This window comes from Rhinolophus sinicus, linkage group LG09 (genome assembly GCF_036562045.2).
Source record: "Rhinolophus sinicus isolate RSC01 linkage group LG09, ASM3656204v1, whole genome shotgun sequence".
In the NCBI taxonomy this organism is placed as follows: Eukaryota; Metazoa; Chordata; class Mammalia; order Chiroptera; family Rhinolophidae; genus Rhinolophus; species Rhinolophus sinicus.
The window spans coordinates 50,115,305-50,136,618 of record NC_133758.1 but is presented as its reverse complement, the minus strand read 5'-3'; the positions used below and the strand labels follow the sequence as shown (position 1 = coordinate 50,136,618).

Sequence of the window (21,314 nt, the reverse complement as noted above, 5' to 3'; positions counted from 1 at the left end):
TGGCATTTCATGTGCTATGATAATTTCTTTTCTGTGAAGACTAGTGCTTAAGCCATGTGGAAAGCACTGCCAGGAACGGAAATTAATAAGGATGTTCACTTGTGAGTTTCAACTATTTCCACATTTCAAATGCATTTAGATGAAGTCTCCTCGTGACAAAGCAAAGTAAGAGGAAGAGGGAGAAACACCCTTGCAAGCAAAGAGATTACATTATACTTTTGAAAATGAGTCTCTTCCTCTGTGAATCAGTGTCACCACCAATCTGTGAGATGGCACCGAGTCTTCCACTAACCAGGAAAATGCCACATTTAGCAGGACAGGGGGAGGGCCTACCAGGAGGTCCACCATGTTGGGCTTGTTGTTCCTCAGCGTCTTCACTGCATGGAAGACGTCGACCGTCCTCTGGTGACGGAGCATCTCGCAGACGATGCTGATGGCACAGAAGGTCCCACTGCGGCCTCCTCCATTCCTGTCAGAAGAGAAATCAGATGGTTGGACTATGTTTGCCCTTACTTTGCATTGCTCATGCAATCTTTTAGAAGTGCCGCCTGAACCCTAGAAAACGTACTGGTGGAGGCTTCAGAGGCTCAGAACATTCCGCCTGGGCCAATTCTTCTAATTAAAGCAGATGGAGTCGATGAGCTTCAGTGCTGGGTCCACAGTTCCCAGACTGAAGGCGATGAGAAACTGGCACAACCTGCACTCCCTGCCTCACCTCAGCCCTAGATTATATAATTTAATACAGCACCGTATTAATTTTTATAGAGAGGGCCCACCTAGGAAAATTTTCAATGGACAAACACCTCATTTAGTATCTGCCAGGAAAACTGGTGATGAGTGTGGGTTCTGTTCAAAGATGGACTTGGCCTTAAAAAGAACATCTATTAGTATTTCATTATTTATCTCTAAAACATAAGGGCTCTTTTTAACTAAAGCTTTTTTATTTTGAACAAGTTTAGACATAAAGATGTTTGCAAAAATAGCGGAGAATTCCCTTGCATACCCACCTTGCCCTAGTGTGAACATCTTACACAACCACGGTACATGGGCAAAACCAGGAAATTAACATGGCTATAAAACTATTACCTAAACTACAGACCTTAGTCAAATGCCACTAGTTTTTTCATGAATGTCCATTTTTTCTGCTCCAGGATCCAATCCAGGATCCCCCCTACCTTGCATTTAGTTGTCCTGTCTCCTTACTCTCCTCCAATGTGTGATGGGTCCTCAGTCTTTCCCTCTCTTTCTTGACCTTGACACTTTTGAAGAGTACCCGTCAGTTATTTTATGGAATACCAAACATAGGCTGTAGATGTGGAAAATAGCCATGATCCCTATCCGCAGTTTGAGAAGTCATTGTGAAATACAAATTATAGAACGTCTCTTCATTTGGGCTTGTCTGATGTTTTCTCATGATTGGAAATGAGGTTATACATTTTGGCAAGAAAACCACAGAAGGGCTATTGCGTCCTTCAAGGGATTCATGTTGTTGAACTCTTATTGCTGGTGATGTTAACCTTGACCATTTATTAAGATGGTGGGCATCTGGCAGATGTTGTCATTGTGTAGATGTTACTGTTCTCTTTGTAGTTAATAAATATCTTGGGAAAGATACTTCGGGATTATGCAAATATCTTGTTTCTCCTCAAAGTTTCACCCACTGATTTTAGCATCCATTGGTGGATCCTGTCTGCAGCAACGATCACTGCGGTGTTTACCTAATTGCTTTTCTACTTCCCTTGCTGCTCCAACATGCTACTATAAGAGAGAGCTATTTGTTTCTCTTCCATTTAAAAATTTTCTTTGCTTATTTTGTTTTATTATTTATGTCAGTTTAGACTTATACATATTAATTTCATTTTATGAGCTAAAATCCAGGTGTATCGATATTTATTTTGTTGTTGAAACTGTTCCAACTGCGGTCACTAGGAGCTCCATCAGTGTAGTTCCTGTGTTCTTTTGACAAGATTCCATCCTTTTTTGAGCATCTCCCTACTTTCTGGAACCACAAGATGTTCCACACTCATCCTGCATCTTCCCTGTACCAGCTCTGGAATCAACAACTTCTCCAAGGAACTAGGGGTCTTTTTTTAAAAAAAAATAAACACAATATCGTGATCACACCTAAAATAATTAAACACTACTGTTTTAATATAATCAAATTTCTAGTTACTGTTCAAATTTCCCAGATTGTTTCAGACATTTTCTTATGGTTGCCTTTTTCAAACCTATATCCAAGCAAAGTCCACACATAATATTTGCTTGAAATGTCTTACATGTTTATTTTAATTTATATGTTCCTCTTCACTCTCTTTGTTTTCCTTGGCAATTTATTTCTAGGGAGAAATGGATTCATTTTTTCTTTTGAGAGCGCCATATTCTGGGTTGTTCTCATTCACTGTGTCTCTGTGAATCATTTAAAATGTTGCTCTCTAATCCTGTATTTCCTGTAAATTGGGAGTTAGCTCCAGAGCTTCATAAGAATTTTTTTTTTTGACAAAGATACCTTATAAGTACACTTTCATCAGGAAATAGGCACAGATGTCAAGTTATTTCTTGTTTTGTGATTTTAAGATTGATCATTGTGTTCAAATGTCAGCTTGATCAGTCCATTAAGTTCCAAATCAGTTTTAAATAGAATACAACATACTTACAATTAAGTCTACAAATGGTAAGTATATAGCTCAATTAATTTTTACAAATGCATATGTAATGCAATTACCATTTTGATAAAAATACAGAAGATGATCAGTCCCCTAGGCCTCCCTCTTACTCCTTCCTCATCAATACCATCAATTCCCTAAAGATAATCTCTGTTCTCACTTCTAGCATGATAAGTTTCTTTTGTCTGTTTTTGAATTTTGTCTCAATGGAATCAGACAGTATATGCTCTTTTGAGTTTTGCTTATTTAACTATTATCTGTGTGAGAATCATCCATGTTCTTTTCTTTTATGTTGCTGAGAATATAATTCCATTGAATGGATATACTACGGATAATTTATTCATGTAACAGCTGATGAATGGTCTGTTTCTACTTTCCAATATTATGAGTAAACCTGTTATCAACATGTCTTGTGGTGCATACACGACTCATTTCTGTAGTCATATGTCTAGGGGCGGAAGAGCTCAGAGAATGTATTTATATTTAGCTTTAGTATATGCTGTCAACAGTTCCAAAGTGGCTGTATCATATTTACCTCCTACCAGCAGGGTATAGGAGTTCCTATTACTCTACAGCTTCACTAACACTTGGTCTCTCATTTATTTATTTGTCTTCTAAATTTCAGCCATTTTGGTGAGTATGCTGTGGCATCCAATCCTGGCTTTAATGTGTATTTTCCTGAAAACTAATGGTGCTGAGGATTTATGCTTATTGGCTATTTAGATACTTAAAAAAAAATGAAGTTCTTGTCAAGTGTTTTGCCCAACTGGGTTATCTATCTTTTCTCTATTGACTTGCAGTAGTTCTTAGGCATTCTGGCTATGAGTCCTTTGTCAGATGTATGCGTCCCAAAACTTCACCAACTTCATGTCTTGTTTTTTCACTCTCCCTTGGTGTCTTTTGATGAATGGAAATGTTTAACGTCAATGAATTCCAATTTATCAATGCTTCCTTCATGGCTAGTGTTCTGTGTGGTTTGTAACACACCTTTGGTTACCTCATGATCATGAAGATTTTCTCCTAGAAGCTTCATTGTTTCCCTTTTCACATTTTGGTCTACAATCCATGTGGAAATGATGTCTGTGTGTAGTGTGAGGAGAAGACCAGGTATGAAGGCAGTTTTTTCCTGTTGCCTTGCAGTAGGCGTGTTGCTGTGGGATCTTTGTTGTAACCCAGGTGATGGTGTGGCTCAGTTCCTGGATTTTCCTTCTGCTCCATTAGTTAGTCTATCTTCTGTCTTTGCACAGATACCACACAGCTTCCCCCCCACCCCCAATTTGTTTTTCACCTAATGCTTTCAGAAGCTGTCAGCTACGGTTGTCTACAGACATTATTTTCATCAAGAACTGAAAAATGGGCATATCTTACATTTCTCCTGGTTTATCAGCTGGAAGACATGTATTTGCTCTGACAATTAAGTTCGTGAACTCATCTTAGAAAAAGTGCTACATCCCTCACTGCTGAGTATCACTACAGTCACCTTCAAAGTACTCCCCTTGGGAAGCTATGCACCAATGCCAGCACCTAGTCCATCCTTCAAAGCAATTTTGGAACTCTTTTTCTGGAATGGCCATCAGAGCTGTCGTCGTTATTACCCTTGATGGCCTGAATGTCATCAAAATGTCTTCCTTTTAATATTTCCTTTATCTTCAGGTAAAGAAAGAAGTCACTGGGGGCCAGATCAGATGAGTAGGGAGGGTGTTCCAATATAGTTATTTGTTTACTGGCTAAAAACTCCCTCACAGACAGTGCCGTGTGAGCTGGTGCATTGTCGTGATGCAAGAGTCACAAATTGTTGGTGAAAAGTTTAGGTCGTCTAACTTTTTCACGCAGCCTTTTCAGCATTCCAAATAGTAAACTTGGTTAACTGTTTGTCCAGTTGGTGCAGATTCATAATGAATAATCCCTCTGATATCAAAAAAGGTTAGCAACATCCTTGAAACAAGTTCGCCAATGCAATTGTCACATGCTGTTCTAGGAACCATTCAGTTCACCGCACCTGAAGGTCTGTCTCAGACAGCGATGCTCCGCTCACAGCCATTAGGTGGCGCTACGCGATGCTGAATTCATGCTCTCACCTCAAGATGAGTAGCAGGGAGCTGTTGTGTAGTTCTACCGTAAGCTCTTTCCTGGCCTATACTGGAGGATACCAATTTAACCTAACTTTGTTTCTCACAACCAAAAAGTCTTAGATTTAGATTCATAAATCTAAACAATAAACATCCTCACCAGGCCTGGGTCTCATGCTGCCCTGATCCCAAGAGAGCAAGAGGCAGCACCATGGGAACCACAAGGACTCTGTGGTTCTCAAAGAAAAATCAAAGTTCTCTCACCAGAAGAAGGGAAAATAGTGCTGGGCTAGCAGGAGGGCACCACCATCGTCCACTGCAGTTAAAGAATAGCCCACTGTTTTAGATATCACATGGGAAGGTGATATAACTGTTTAGTTCTAGGGTCACAGCTTTGTCCAGGAAGAGTATAGTTGGCGGTTGTTTACAAGGTGCAGTGATGTAAGGGGTCTTTTTATCTTCTCAGGCCTGTCCTGGTGCCTCAGCTTTCCCACTGTGACTTGGTCCTTTGGGTTACAGACTAGCCATCATAAGGAAGCTACTAATCAAAGGGTTGCCATGCATTATACTCCTGGTTCCACATGTCAGTGAACTACAGATGCAGAAATGGGCATCTGCAAACTATTTTCAGTTTTTTAAAAAAAACTTAGACATAATACAAACTCTAACTAAAATGTCTATTTTCCTTGCCAGGATTGTATCAGTTCACACAGGTGACCCTCTGATCTTTTTCTGATTGGAGGTTATACGTGGACTTAAAGAAATAAAAATGGGGATGTAAGATGTTATCATTCATTTTCTGGCATTTTCTTGGTAGAGATGTTTTTAATGAACTGAGTCCATGAGAAGGAAGCAGAAAGTAGTAAGGGTGGTGGTGGTGGGGGGCTGTTAATAAACAACTTTTCAGAGAACAAACAATTTGGACCTCTGGGTGAGAGTTAGGTGTGAGAAGGTTCATAAGACTCTTTCCTAGGAAACAGCAGGTTCCTGCAGAATGAGGCACTGCCACGTTTTGACTTGTGAGAGGCAGCGCAGAGTTCTGGGCGGCAAGGGAGGCCTGCGGGGGCCTCCCTGGGTGGGGGTGGCATTGTGTGAGATAAAGACACGAGTAGAAAGTAACCCAGCCTAGCCAAGCTTGTCATTTTAGTGAAGGTTGGTGGGCCCAGAATAAAACTTTATTTCCCCTTCCATTTGGGAGAGATCTCACTGTACACCTCTGATGACACTGCTGAAAAGAGACATAAGCTTAATACTTTAAGATTCCACAATTTCTCTAAACATCTTCCCTAACTGCCATGACTTTCTAATTGCCTGCTCCATTAAGCCAATTTCAGCTGGCTGATTAGCTACATATCACCACCAATGAGAAAATGCAGGTGAAAGTGCTTTCAAAAGCATGGAAGTCTATTCAGTAGCTCTCCACCTTGGCACTGAGACTATCTAGTAGCTTTAAAAAACTGATGTCTAGATCCACCCCCTCCCCCAGTGGTTTTGATTTAATGGGGTTTGGGTATGGCTTGGGCATGGATTTTTGTTTTCTTTTTTTAAAGCTTTCTAAATGCCTGAACTACTGTGCTTCCCCGAAAATAAGACCTAACCAGACAATCAGCTCTAATGCATCTTTTGGAGCAAAAAAATATAAGACCTGGTGTAAGACCGGGTATAATATAATATAATATAATATAATACCAGGTATAATATAATAGCTGGTCTTATTTTACTATAAGACTGGGTATAATATAATATAATACAATACAATATAATATACTGGGTCTTACATTAATTTTTGCTCCAAAAGACGCATTGGAGCTGATTGTCCGGCTTATTTTTGGGGAAACACGGTAGTAGCCAAGGTTGGGAGTCATGGCTCTGTAGCAGAGGCTCTCCCGTTTTAGCACCTGCTAAAAGTGATGGCCTGGAGACCACACTTTGGAGACAATGACTCTAACCAAACCTTTACAATATATTCTTACATTCCCAGTTCAAAAACAAAACAAACAAAATAAAACAAAACAAACATCCAAAACAAAACTCTTAAAAACCACAAAGAAAAAGAGAGTTCTCTGACTCTGGGTGGTGAACACACAATGTGATATGGTATATAGATGATGGTTTACATGATTGTACACCTGAAACCTATGTAACTTTACTAACAATTGTCACCCCAAAAAACTTAAAAAAAAAAAGAAAGAAAGAAAAAGAAAAAGAGTTCTCCGAAGTCTCTGACAAGGTTTTTCAATATAATTATCAACTAGTGCGATGGTAAGTAAGCTAGCTTTGCTGGGTGGGAGGAAGCCCTGATGTGTAGCATTTGCTGATTTCTCTGATGTAAATGCTTCCAATATGGACGATTTCAAGTTACCAACAGTTTAGAAAATTCATCCAGCTCATAAAATTCCCCCAAATGTAACAATTGGCTCTCAAGAGCCAGTGGGAGCCCACTGAACCCACCCAGGTGTTTTTTTTGGGGTGTGTGTGTCCCAATCACAAGGTCAGGGCTTGTTTTTATAGCAGTGACACCCCATCCAAATGCAAAATGTGCATACCTTGTTTTCTGCAGAACAAAGCAAACCCTCACTGGGTCGACTGATCCTCTCCATTCACCCACACCTACTTAAGTCCTCTCCAGTGGTAGTGCAACAAGAGCTAGTGAACTAGGAGGTAACCGAGTGCCGGCTGGTCATTCTGAGAAGTAGAGCTCAATCTCACACTTACAAACAGTGCACAACCGTGCGGCCTTCACCGCCGTTGTACTCCTCCTGCCACTTGTCCACTTGGCGAATGAGCTTCAAGAAGGAGCGCTTGGACACCGGTGTGTCCCTGTACATTGGCCAGCCCAGGAACTGGAATTGCTGCACCATCCGATATCCATCTTGGGGCTAGAGAGAGTCAGGCAACAGTCAAGGAGTGGAAAGAAAACAGGCCTTGTTTACTTTATTGAATTCCAGTGGGCTGATTCCACTTACTTCCTCTTCTCATCAAAGCAGGGCATTAGGAAGGCCTGCCTGTAAATAACAAAGGAAGCTGCTACTGGCCTGAGAGTTATGAGATGTAATCTCCAGCTGTTATGAAAAATGAAGTGTTTTAAATGACGGGCCAGGCCAATAAAAGTGAAGCATAAGGCTTACAATTTTGCAAAAGCTAAGTGAAAAATAACACACAACATGAGCACTGACTACATTGCACCGTAAGTGCTAAAATGGCTATACTTTAATTACAGGCAAATTAAAGGTAAAGGATAAATTACAATCAGGAGATGCTTGTGAGCTCAGGGTGATAAATAGACTGCACTGTGTTTCCTGTATTATATGGTTTTGCTTATTGGTGTGAATGTTGCTAAGATATCAATAGTTAATTAATCTTTAGTCATAATTAAATGAAATTGCAGTATTCAAGAAAGTGTTAGAAAAGACAACAGTTTTAACCGGGCCACGGCTAAATCACTTGGACTAAATCTTCCATGGCCCTCAGCAGCATTTGATACAGGCGATTGCTTCTTGTCGACACACTTTCTTCACCTAGCGGTTCCTGTTTCTGTACACTCTCTCCCCTCTGCCTTGGCCTCCCTTCCTCCCAGACTTCTTGCTGTTGGAAGCCGCAGCCTCCGTCCTTGGGTCCCTCTCTCTTCTGTCTCTCACTTGATTTCATTCAGTCTTACGGCTTTAAATATTCCAATAAGTCATCAATTTATATCTCCAGTTCAGAACTATCTCCTGAATTTCACCCTCATAGATTCAAACACCTACTTGATATTTCCACTTAGGTGTCTAATAGTCATCTCAAACCTAGTATGTTTCAAATTGAACTCCTGACCATCTTTCCATGTGTGACTAACCCCACCCCCCGAAACAGTCCTGTTACACCCACAGCCTTTTCTAACTTGGTTAATATCAATTCCATCGTTCTAGTTCTCAGGACTAAAATCTCCAGAGTCACCATTGACTCCCTGGGATTCAACCTGTCAGCAAATCCTATTGGCTCTATCGTCAGAATATACCATAATCTCTCTACCTCTTACCACCTCCAACTGCTACCACTCTTGTCCTGCCATTGTGATTTCTCACCTGGATGGTTATAATAGCCTCCTGGTCGGTCTCTATTACAGTTTATTCAACATGGAAACCAGAGTACTCATTTTAAAAGGTAAATTACATCATGTGATTTTTCTACTCAAACCCTGTAATACCTCCTTATTTACTTCAGAGCAAAAGCCCAACTGCTTGCAGTGGACTTCTTGACCCTACATGATCTCTGCCACCCTCAAACCCCCCACCCTCACCGTTTCTCTCTAAGTGACCTTACCTTACTATGCTCCAGCCACATCAGCCTCTTTACTGTTCCTGGAACTCACCAGGCAAGACCCAACCTCAGGGCTTTTGCACTGACCATTACTGCTGCCCGGAAAGCTGACTCCAGAGAGACCTGAATGGCTGCTTCCTCACTTCTGTCAGGTCTTTGCTTACGTGGCACATCTATTTAAGACAGAGCCTTTCTCTCCCTCCTGTTCATGGCCCTAGCATTTTCTACTTCCCCAGTTTTTTTCTGTAGCATTTATCACTTTCAAACATACTATATCTCTTATTAAATCTATTATACCTATTATTTATTATCTATCTTCTCCCATTAGAATGTAAGTTCCATAAGGTCAGGAGCTTGGTGTTGTTCACTGATATATTCCAAACTCTTAGAACAGTGACTGACACAAAGTGACACAATAAATAGTCAACAAATAAGAAAATAATGAAACTACAATATAAGTAATGTTGGCTGTGATTCTTACTCTGGCTGCATTATAAATACGGAATATCCTGCTGATGATGTCTTCTTCTAAATCAGCAGAAACAAATTCCACTTGGATGGGGCCATGTCTGTGTACTCCATTCTCTGGCCAGTACTGTGGACACAACTGAATTCAAAACACAGAAACATGAGGTTAATGATCAGAATAAGTTCACCATGGACAGTTTGAATGAGGTCACTATCGACATTCAGGAATTCTTAATACTTCCTGGATTCCCTTCATTTTCTTTCCTCACTGTCTTTTCCTTCCAGTAAGTGGATCTTAGGACTTTCTTGTTGGCTGACTCCTCAGCTCCACCTGTCCTTCTAGTATTTTTTCTTCATTTTTTTCAGAAAGCATCGTTAAGCCATGAGCAATTCTGCTTTGTGAGGTGGTCATGTGGACACTGTCCGACACACCCTGTTGTAAGAGTCCTTTTGCATGCTGACAAGCCTTGGGGAGATGCCACCAGCTGCCATTAAAAGAGCTAAGATACTTAGGGTGGCACACATATCTGCTAACACACAACTCTCCATCCTCCCATGGGGTTGCACTGTAATTTGTAATCACTTTGAGCAATAGGGCTATTTTGTGACAAGACACTGATAACAGTGTTGGGTTGCATTTTCATGCTCTGGTCCAAACCCTCTCAGCTCCGATCAAGAAAACGTGGTATAATAAGAGTGAATGTTTTACTGTTTTTTACCTGGAGATGCCTTTAATTAAAAACATAATTTCCTAGAGTCTCAAACTCCAGGTATTGGTGATACTGGGTAACTAGAACTTTGGCACAACGTGACACACAACTCAGTGTGGTAGGAGTGCTGCTGGGTATGGTGGCTTATCAAAGAGACATGTTCATAAACATCCCACAGATATACTAACCTTGGAGATAGGTGAGAGGACACCCAAGATCTTTTCTTCTTACAACCCTTTCTTAAAGCCGTAAGACCCTAATTGGCATTTCAAGTTGGAAGTTATTCTTTTGGGACTTGGTATTTCAGTGACTTGTTTTTGGAGTAGTGTGGTAGTGTGTAATTTTGATCTCTCTGATTGACTTGAGGGACAAATAGCTGTGGTGAGGCAAGAGGGAACTGCTAGATTATTTTGTAACAAGTTTCTATTGGGCCAAAAGCAGATGAAAAACATATCACCTAATTTTAAGCAGAATGAGATACTACAACAGGATAATCCACTAGTTGAATTTCCTTTTTTGATGACTATTATTTTCCAAAGGATGTAAAATCTGATTGTCAAAGTTTGTTAAGGTTGATTCATAATCAAGATCGCAAGACAGTTTTCAGTTAACAGTGGGACAACTGAAACAGCAATCTTCCTCTCTCTGTTATAAAGAAGTTAGAGGTTTGGACTTTATGATCAAGAATGAAAATAGGATAACTAAGGGTATTTTTTATGTTAGCGAAGTGTATATAGTATTTTAGAAATTACATTTATTTATTTTTAAGTAATGCTTTCATGAAATTTTTCCTTCCTCACCAGCACTTCCTGGTGACAAGTTATAAAACTGCTTTATCAAACTATAGCATGCTAATATTTATTTTCTTTCTGATACGCAAGTGTACCAACTGTTAAAATTAATAGGCATTATGATGGGAAGCCAAGATGGTAATAAAAGCTCTAACATGCACATTGGAACTGTTCTGCCCATTTTACTCCTGACTGAGCTAGCTTTGCTTTTTGCTTGCTGCCTCAGTGCAAGTCCTGATCAAAAGCTTGTCACTTACACCAGAGAAATATGAATGGCCTGGGCTGGTGCTTGGCTCTTGGCACACTGCATTCTGCACTCTGCCCAAGTAAAACGTGTAGGAAATGGCTTAAATGGTGCATAACACATCCATGAACTAGACCTATAAATACTTAAAATAGTTGAGTGCTATTCTTGTACAATTGGAAAGCCTTTAAGTTCAAATGCTCAGTTTAGTGTTCTCTAAAAGATGGACTCCCAGGAGCCTCTTTTCTCTCACTCTGAAAATCAGCTCTGTCTGCCCAATGGAATTGGAGTCTCTTTGTCTCTCCTACCATGGGGCAGGCAAGGCTTGGTTTGACTCCAGACAGTTTAAGTTTAGAATGCAGCTCCAGAGTTCAAATATTGTAGTTTAAAAAGAACATACAGTAATCACTAATGTCTGGCTCACTAATATGAACAAAACAGTATATCATTACATTTCAGGATTCATATTAGGGGAAAAAATGATTCTGAAGAGGAAACAAGTCCCGTATCCTATAACTGTGACTAAGAAATCTTGAATTAGTGAAATTTAACCCATGACATTGTGAGTTACAAAACCAGGATCCTTAGTCCTGTTTTGAGTTCCATCTTTGAAGCTCTCCAAGCTGTGGTGTCTTTATAAATGGCTGCAATTTATGTTTCAGAAAAGATCAATGTTATGAAAGGAAGACTTCCAAAATATCTAAGCTTCTTATGCAAAAAGAACTAGGTGAGGTCAAGAATTATTTATTATTATTTCATTAACTAGCTTTCAGGCTAGAGCTTTAACAATATAATGTAGTGCCTCAAACATAATTGAAAACATTATAGAATTAAAGTGAATGTCATGCCATTTATGGCAGATGATGGCAGTAAAATGGATTTTAGGAAGGAAATATTTTGTCTAGTTTGGATACTGAAATACTTCAGACATTTTTTATTTTAAAAATTTATCTCTATCAGATAGGAAATAATTCCGTTCCATAAAACATTTTTGTTTTTTGTTGTTGTTGTTAAAACATGCTAAGTTCAGATTTCCAGTCAAGGTGGTGTAGTAGGAAACTACTGTGCTTGCCTCCTCTCATGACCACATCAAAATTACAACTAAACTACAGAACAACCATCATTGAGAATCACCTGAAATCTAGGTGAATTGAAGTCCTACAACTAAGGACATACAGAAGGACCACCAGGAGACTGGTAAAAGGGATAGAAATGTGGAAGGGGTTGGTCTCACACCAGCATGTGACCATAAAAATGGAGAGGGATATCTCAGCTGCAGAGGTATAGCTCCCAAAGGAGGGAGGGGTCCCAGCCCCACACCATGCTCCCCAGCCCAGGGTTACAGTGTCAAGGAGAAAAGTATCTATAACTTCTGGCTGTGAAAACCACCAGAGATTGTGGCTGAGTGAGATGAGGGGTGGCTGGAGTCCCAGGTGTTCCTCTTAAAGAGCCCATGCATGGATTTACTCGCTGATGGATTCACTTGCTCTGAGCTCTAGCACTGCCTTGAAAGGCACCAAGCACATATGGGGAAGAACTGAGTTATCTGATTTCGGGGTGAGGGCTGAAGGAGCAGCTATCTCCCAAACAGAAGTGTTGGCAGAATCCATTGTTTCTTTGTTGAGATCTCCCCGCTTCTACCATGCAGATACAGGAAGCCACCATATGAGTCTCCATCAACCCGACCAACAGTGGTGGCCCTGCCCTGGTGATTCCCTGAAAACTTGCCCCACTCAATCTTCGGGCACACTCAAGCTGCTTCCAGTGGCTATTCCATACAAACGGCCTGTCTTGGCTCATTGGGGGGACAGAGCTAGGAGTGCAGTTTCCAGGCTCTCGGCCTCACGTGGAAAGGTGCTGGCTCAGGTAGCAAATGGCCATCAACTGTGATTGGATGGCCATCAGCTGTAGCTAGTTGGCCATCAGATGTAACTAGTGAGCCACTGGCCACTAATATAACTGCTGTGGCTACATTAGCAGCAAATGGGGGGCTAGCAAGAAGATGGTGGCTGAGCTAGCAAGCGTGGATTGCAGTTAGTGGCAGATTGCAGCTAGCAAGTGAGGTTGGTTGACAGAGAGAAGTAGAAGGCAGGTTGCAGATAGTGTGGCTCCTGCTTCCTGTGTCTCGAACCCAGCCACCAGCGAGACTATAGTGGTATGACTCCCCTACCTATGGGTCCGTGGGTGTTCCTTTTTAGTCTCACCATATCCTGCGTTCTTATGTGGGGAGCGGGACCAGAGATCCCGCCTGACACCCTGCATGATACTCATGCTGCAGACTTTCATAAAATCTCTCAAATGTTCCAAAAACCCTAACAAACAGCATCTGGCCTCAGTGTACCCAGTACCTCTTGTTGAGCAGCCGACAACCTGGCACTAGCGGCAGCTAGCCTTGGTTTGCTGCTTGGATACTAGAGGCATCTCCAAGCCCAGTGTGGTGATGGTCATCTGTAGATTGCTTTGTGGCTCATGAATGCCTCAGGTAGCCTCAGGAATGGCACAGGCTACAGGTGAACTTGGCCTGCAGCAGGACCCCTCCCAAGAGGTCCTGGGGTTGGCCAGCTTCAGACTGAACTGGAGCACCACCTGGCTGCCTTCAAGGATGACACACTCAAAGAGTAGACTGGGCAGCTACCAGAGCCCTGCTAAAGCGAATCCTGCTCTATAGGGCATTGCAAAACCGCTCCTCCATTGTAGTCAAGGCCAGTTCTCATAACCAATCAGCCTGAGGGTCAAAAACTCCCAGTGATGTGTAAAGAGCAACCAAGGCTCAACTACAACAGGTGGGCACACACAACCCTCACAAAGGAAACACCTGGAGTACCAGGCTCAGGTGACTTGGGAGACTGCACCACTGGGTCCCACAAGACGTGTACTACATACGGCCACTCTACTAAGACTGGGAGACATAGCATCCCTACTTAATACATAGAAACAAACACAAGGAGGCAACCACAATGGGGACACAAAGAAACATGTCCCAAAGGAAAGAAAAGAATGAAGCTCTGGAAAAAGAACTGAACAAAATGTATACAAGCAATCTACCACATGAAGAATTCAAAATGCTGGTAATAAAGATGCTCAATGATCTCAGGGAGAACTTTAACAAAGAGATAGGAAACATAAAAATGGAAACAGAAAGCATAAAAAAGAACCAGACAGAAATAAAGAATACAATAACTGCAATGAAGAATCCATTATTGGGAATCGACAGTAGGTTAGATGACGCAGAGGATGGAATCAGCGATTTAGAAGATAAGGTAGCAGAAAACACCCAAAGAGAACAGCAAAAAAGAAAAAAAAGAACATAAAAATATGAGAACAGTTTAAGGGGCCCCTGGGATAATTAAGTGTACCAAAATTTGCATCATAGGGATACCAGAAAGAGAAGAGCTATAGCAAGGCATGGAAAACATATTTGAAGAAATAATGATGAAAACTTGCCTATCCTGATAAAGGAAATTGACATACAACCCAAGGAAGCACAAAGTCCCAAACAAGATGAATCAAAGAAGCCCACACCAAGAACATCATAATTAAAATGCCAAAGATTAGAGAGAAAGAAAGAATTTTAAAAGCAGCAAGAGAAGAGCAGTTAGTTACTTACAAGAGAGCTCCCATAAGACTGTCAGCTGATTTCTCAACAGAAACACTGCAGGCCAGAAGGTATTGGTAGGAAATATTTAAAGTGATGAAAAGTAAGGAACTGCAACTAAGATTACTCTACCCAGGAAAGCTATCATTTAGAATCAAAGGACACATAAAGAGCTTCCCAGACAAGAAAAAGCTGAAGGAGTTCATCAGCATCAAGCCAGTATTACAAGGAATGTTAGAAGGACTTCTTTAAGATGAAAAAAAGATAAAAATATGAATAATAAAATGGCAATAACTATGCATCTATCAACAATTACTTTAAATGTAAATGAAGTAAATGCTCCAATCAAAAGATAGGGTGGCTGAACAGAAAAGAAAACCTTTGTATATGCTGCTTATAAGAGACTCACTTCACATTGAAAGGCACACACAGACTGAAAGTAAAGGAATAGGAAAAAGATATTTCATGAAAAGGGAAATGAAAAAAAAAAAAAGCTTTGGTAGCAGTACTTATACCAGACAAAATAGACTTTAAAACAAAGGCTATAAAAGAGACAAAGAAGGACTCAGTAATTCCTCTTCTGGGTATTGATCTGAAGAAATCCAAAATGCTACTTCGAGGGGATGTGTGCATCCATATGTTCATTGCAGCATTGTTTACAATAGCCAAGATGTGGAGGCAACCTGGGTGTCCATCAATGGATGAATGGATAAAGAGTAAGAGGTACATACCGTGTTTCCCGGAAAATAAGACCTAGCCGGACAATCAGCTCTAATGTGTCTTTTGTAGCAAAAGTAATATGAGACCCGGTCTTATTTTACTATAATATAAGACCGGGTATAGTATAGTATAGTATAGTATAGTATAGTATAGTATAGTATAGTATAGTATAATATAATCCCGGGTATAATATAATATGATATATACCAGGTCTTATATTAATTTTTGCTCCAAAAGATGCATTAGAGCTGATTTTTCGGCTAGGTCTTATTTTCAGGGAAACACGTTATATACAATGGAATATTACTCGGCTAGGAAGGGAATGGGTTCTTGCCATTTGCGGCAGCATGGATGGACCTGAAAGGTCTCATGATGAATGGAGTATGTCAGACAGAGAGAAATAGAGGCAATGTAATTTTGCTTATATGTGGACTCAAACAAACAAGACAGAAACAAACTCATAGGTACAGAGAACATTTTGATGGTTGCCAGATGGGAAGGGGGTTATAGATAGGTGAAAAAGGGGAGGGGATTAAGAAGTACAAATTGATTGTTACACAATTGTCATGGGGATGTAGGGTATAGCATAGGAATATAGTCAATAATATTTAATGTAACTATGTATGGTGTCAGATGGGTACTAGATTTCTTGGCGTGATAGATGGGAGGAGGGTTTGGGGGGCAGGGTGAAAAAGGTGAAGGGATTAGAAAGTACAAATTGGTAGTTACAAAATGGTCATGGGGATGTGAAGTAAAGCATAAGGAATATAATCAATAATATGCTAATAACTCTGTATAGTGGCAGGTGGGTACTAAACTAGTCAGGGGGATCACATCTTAAATTATATAAATGTCTAACTATATGTTGTACATCTGAAATTAATATAAAATAATATTGAATGTCAACTGTAATTGAAAAAATTTAAAAATAGGGGAAGGTAAAGGGGAATGAGAGGTTCAAATTTTCAAATATAAAACAAGTCATGGGGATATAATGTACAGCCTAGGGAATATAGTTAATAATATTGCAATGGTTTGGGACAGTGTCAGATTTGGTGGACTTATCATGGTGATCACTTCTTTAGGTATATAAATGTTGAATAACTATGGTGTACACCTGCAACTAATATAATATATGTTAGCTATAGTTAATAAAAATCTTTAAAAAATACACTAAGTTCAAATTTCTTGTAACTGTCATGGTAGTTAAGCCTATGACTGGTATAGCTGTACCCTAAAGCCTGACAAGTCCCTTTAAGAAAATGTTCCTAATTCCATCGTTAATATGAGTCATCACTGTCCATCTATCTCTTTTTACGTTTAAGAAGAGAAGCTATGCAAAAACCACATTTATCATTCTCAGCGCTCATACCTTCAAGTTGCAGTTTTATTTTTAATAACTTTATCAAAGAGTTGACAAAACTGATTGCTGTCCCTTAAATTGCCTGTCAGTCTCCACTGTTACCCCACCATGACGATCTCCCACATGGAATCAAGGGCTGTGTTAGATGCTGATGTCCTTTCTTCATGGCTCTCTGTTTGCTTGCTCTGATTTTGGCTTTGTGACATTCACATTCCTAAACAGATTCTCTTCCTCTGCCCATTCCCTCGCACCTCCCTACAGTCAGTATTTCCATCCTTTGGGAACAGCCCAATTTCTAACCCTGTCTTGCCCTGTCATTTCCACCGTTTTGATTTCAGCTTTTCTTTTTTGGTTTCAGACAACTTTTTGCCTCAACCCCTAATTCCAACTGATTTTTAACATTCATGTTTCAGCATCACTGGTTTACAACCCTTGCCTGGCTTTTGTGACCTGGCACTGGAGCCCACACTTCTCAATGTGCAAACAAAGCAAACACAGATTTGACCCTGGGCATAAGCTCTGACTGCAATAATTCATGAGTCTCACCTGGGCTGGATCCACGTCATTTAGCATAACTACAGACGTGCAGTGATAATCCAGGACCAGTCTCCAGAAGTCTTTCACTGTGTTTGGCAAAGGATGCTGGGTGACTATAAAAGCTGAAGGCTGTTTATAGCTCTGCAAACACAAATAAGAAAGATCCAAATATACCAGGAAAATGTGAAGGGAGGAAGCTAAGTTAGTTTGTACACATACAAATTTGAGACATAAAACACTGGCCATATTTAACAATTGTTGAATTCTATCATCACTTTCAACCCCCAAGTACAGTAAATATAAACTTATCTTCAGAATAATGATGCTAAAATAAATATTCTCACTTTGATGCCAAGAAAACAATTAAGTATCGTATAATTTTTTTTTGCTATTTTTGATAGAAAAGCAATATTGGCCTTATATGTAATTATTTTAATAGAAAAAATTTAACTTAAAAAGTATGTGTAATTAAAACAGTTCTGCTTGTCTTAAAACTCTTCCCTTGTCATTTATATATGTGATGGTGTTGCTTATTCCTGACATAAAAGGATACACATTTTTTTGTAGCTCTGGAGAACTTCAAACAAGTTTAATACTCTTTTACTGATATCATACCAATAGAATTAAAATTTCCATATTAGCACTGAAAATATCCATTCACTTTTCCTATCATTTGAATAGCAAATATTCACTCAGTTAGAAGTAAATGGATTGACAGGAAGTAATGAGTTGTGTACTGTCTGTACTGACAGGCAATTTTCCCCCCATGTTAATTACTGCCTAAATTAGGAGGAAAGGGAACTAAAATAATGTTGGAAACCATATTATCCCACTTCACTGCCTTAGTGACTTAATGGCTGCCTCTTGCTCTTTGGCCAGCAGGTTAAAAATGTAAGTGCTCAGAGACATGTTTCATTTATCAATACTTTGGGACTGGTGGTTTCTGAGGCCAAGAACGGTGCTGACACAAAAACATATGTGAAGTCTGAAACGTACTCTGTTGAAAAAATAGTTCATGTCTTTAAAGAAACCAAAACGAAACAAAAACAAGGGCAGATGAGTTGAAGGAGAAGACCCAGACCACATTTGGCCATCTTCCCAGATCCTCCCCCTTGAGAAAAATCTTTGTCTCCTTCCGCAGGAAGGTAACCAGGCTTACGTCCATGAGGGCAGCATTGATGTAGTTGCTGCTCTCCCCGTCAATGGTGATAAGGAAAGGCAGGCAGCGGTCTGGGGGAAGGATGTCCATGCACCGGTTTTTTTCATGGTTCCTGGGCAGAAGCGCGATGCTACAGTCTTCCACACGCAGTGTCGGCGTTACCATGTTCAGCGTCTATGTGACAAAACACAGACACATGGGGAAGAGATCGCTGGGCAGACATTGTCCTGAGTTCAGACTTCAGTAGATCCAAGTTTCTTGCAGCTGACTACAAGATGGTCCCCTCCCCGCCTTCCCCATCCCTCTATTTGCACAGTTACATTTTTATTTCTCTTTTCTCTCATTGGATTTTGTCCACAGACAGCGCCCATCAGACATAAGGGCCATCATGGGATTAAATACCATCCAGTCTGACTAGAGCTAGATATCTGGATACTTGGGAGTAAGAGGTTGGGTAGAATTTGGCCTAGAGCTAGGTACATTCAGACTGAAAGTGAGTATAAGGAATCCAATAGCAAACTCTTGCCCAGCAAATACTCTGAATGCACTTGCTTGGTTTGTGGCATCCATGTGGCACTCTGGGACTGTCTGCTGTCTGCTTTTAAAGGAGGGAAATGGCTCTGCTAGACCCATGGCTCTTGACCAAGGTAACTTTGCTCCAAGGGGACACTGGCAATGTCCACAGACATTTTTGGTTGCCACAACTGGCATGGTGGAAGTGTCCTGGTATCCAGTGGGTAGCGCCTATGGATACCAGGACATGAGAGCCCCACAGCAAAGAGATATCTAGCCCCAAACGACAATATTGCCAAGACTGAGAAACCCTGTGTTGCCTCAAGGGATCAAGATAATGACAAACCAATAATAATAATACAAAAAATCTGACTTAGAGATATTTCTTAAGGAGCAAAGTCAGTCATTCACCCCTCCCTTTAGCATGACTTACCCGGAATTCCTCTTTAATTTGGCTTGAATTTGTCTGTGGATCCAGTTTGTTCATATCATAATACAGAGACCTGACTTGGGAAGCAGGGATGGACGTGTCTCCACAAAGACAGGCTTCTAGGATGGCATCATGGATAAACACATATTGCTCCTGGTGAAGCAGATGGGACGAGTTAGTATTAGGTTGGTACAAAAGTAATTGCAGTTTAAAAGGTTAAAAATAATTGTCAAAACTGCAATTAGTTTTGCACGAACCTAACAGAGAAGCCAAGGTAATCGAAAGATCTAGAGAAGGAGGGAAGATGGCCCCATGTGGTCAAGATAATGGAACAGGAGTCTATCACACAAAATGTGTTCTTGACCAAGGGAAATCAAGTGTGAGGACCTTACCGCTAGGAGAGGGGTATTCCCCACATGGCATAGCTGGCACGTTACTGAATGGCCATGTGTGTAACGGGAGGGAGAGACACATGGGCTCAATGCGCAAGTATTATATGGACTGAGTAAAGCCAATCAGACACTGATAAATACCACAGCAAGCACTGTAATGCTAGAGTAACTGTGGCTAAAATACTTCTATCATTCTGATCCCAGGAGTCTGAAACTCAATATTTCATGTGAGGAAATGAGCAGAATCTTATCTATCTATAATGAAAAGAGAATTTGCTAACCAAATTAATAATGCAAAGGGAAACTTGACATTGCTGTGAAAATAAACAGTTCTGAGCACTTAGAACTACTTATTTTGAAACATTAGTTAATGTGATCATTATGAAAGTCCTTGTGTGTCCAGAAAAGAGCTCTTATTTGTATGTACAAGCTATCTACAGTGTAAAAATGGGTCCTCTAATTCACAATTGGCACTCAGTTTCCCCAAAATTAATTACTGAAGTTCTACCATATTTATTATTGACCTTTAATTACGAGATACAAAAAAGTCTCATTACTTTTTACTTTAATTTCTATAAATAACTAGGACTCAATTCTCAAAAACGCCCCACTGCTATTAAACAACACCTCAAAAAACGTAAAATGAGAAAGGGGACATGGCAACATTTGATCACCTGTAAAGTACATTATAAATACATTATTATCATTGTTATCTAAAGAAAAAAAAAGACCATAAGATGAACCACTTAAAGTGTACAATTCAGTGGCATTTTGCAACTTCACAATGTTGTGCAATTGTCACCTCCATCAGGCTTCTCCATTTACAGTATCTGCTATTTTTCTTTATGTTAACTAAAAAAAAGGAATTCCATTTCCCTGTAGCTTGTGTAAACTATGCACAATCAAAATGTAAGGGATCCTTATTTGTTCCACTTCATGAATTTTTCCAGGTGGTGGGTGTAATGCTTACTTAAAACAATCAAACATTACTAAAATTATGAATTTCCTGGGAGCAGGATTTAATAGTTTTCCTCAAAAACTTAGATTCCTAATGTACTTTGAATTCCACTTGATAGAAGTACTAGTTGGTACAGAGTGAAATGGGTAAATTCTCACGATGTCAGGCCACTGCACAGAATTTTTAGGAACAGTAGAAGAACAAAATCTACAGACATTACCCTTGAGACACTTGGAAAATGCCTGGCTATTCTCAGGAGTGGTCTTGCTTTGGTTACTCGCTAGTTTAAAAGACATAATAAAAAGAAATGGTATTGAAACCCTGAAAGCCTAATGTAGAGACTCTACTAGGTTCCTTGACACAGAAGCATAAGCAAATATAGGCTCCTGGCTACAGATTCTGT

At 40.1% G+C, this 21,314-nt stretch overlaps 1 protein-coding gene across 16 annotated transcripts in view; it reads right to left on the bottom strand.

Annotated features, from left to right (window-relative positions):
* PTPRM (protein tyrosine phosphatase receptor type M) overlaps positions 1 to 21,314 on the bottom strand; it is an 809,264-nt gene that overhangs the window by 6,746 nt on the left and 781,204 nt on the right. For all 16 annotated transcript variants that reach the window (XM_019755746.2, XM_074340345.1, XM_074340346.1 and 13 more), the window contains 6 exons: positions 19,565 to 19,714; positions 18,619 to 18,792; positions 17,469 to 17,600; positions 9,513 to 9,638; positions 7,448 to 7,611; positions 334 to 469 (listed from right to left, as the gene is read on the bottom strand). In XM_019755746.2, coding sequence (XP_019611305.1) covers positions 334 to 469; positions 7,448 to 7,611; positions 9,513 to 9,638; positions 17,469 to 17,600; positions 18,619 to 18,792; positions 19,565 to 19,714 — 882 coding nt within the window. The remainder of the gene's footprint in view (positions 1 to 333; positions 470 to 7,447; positions 7,612 to 9,512; positions 9,639 to 17,468; positions 17,601 to 18,618; positions 18,793 to 19,564; positions 19,715 to 21,314) is intronic.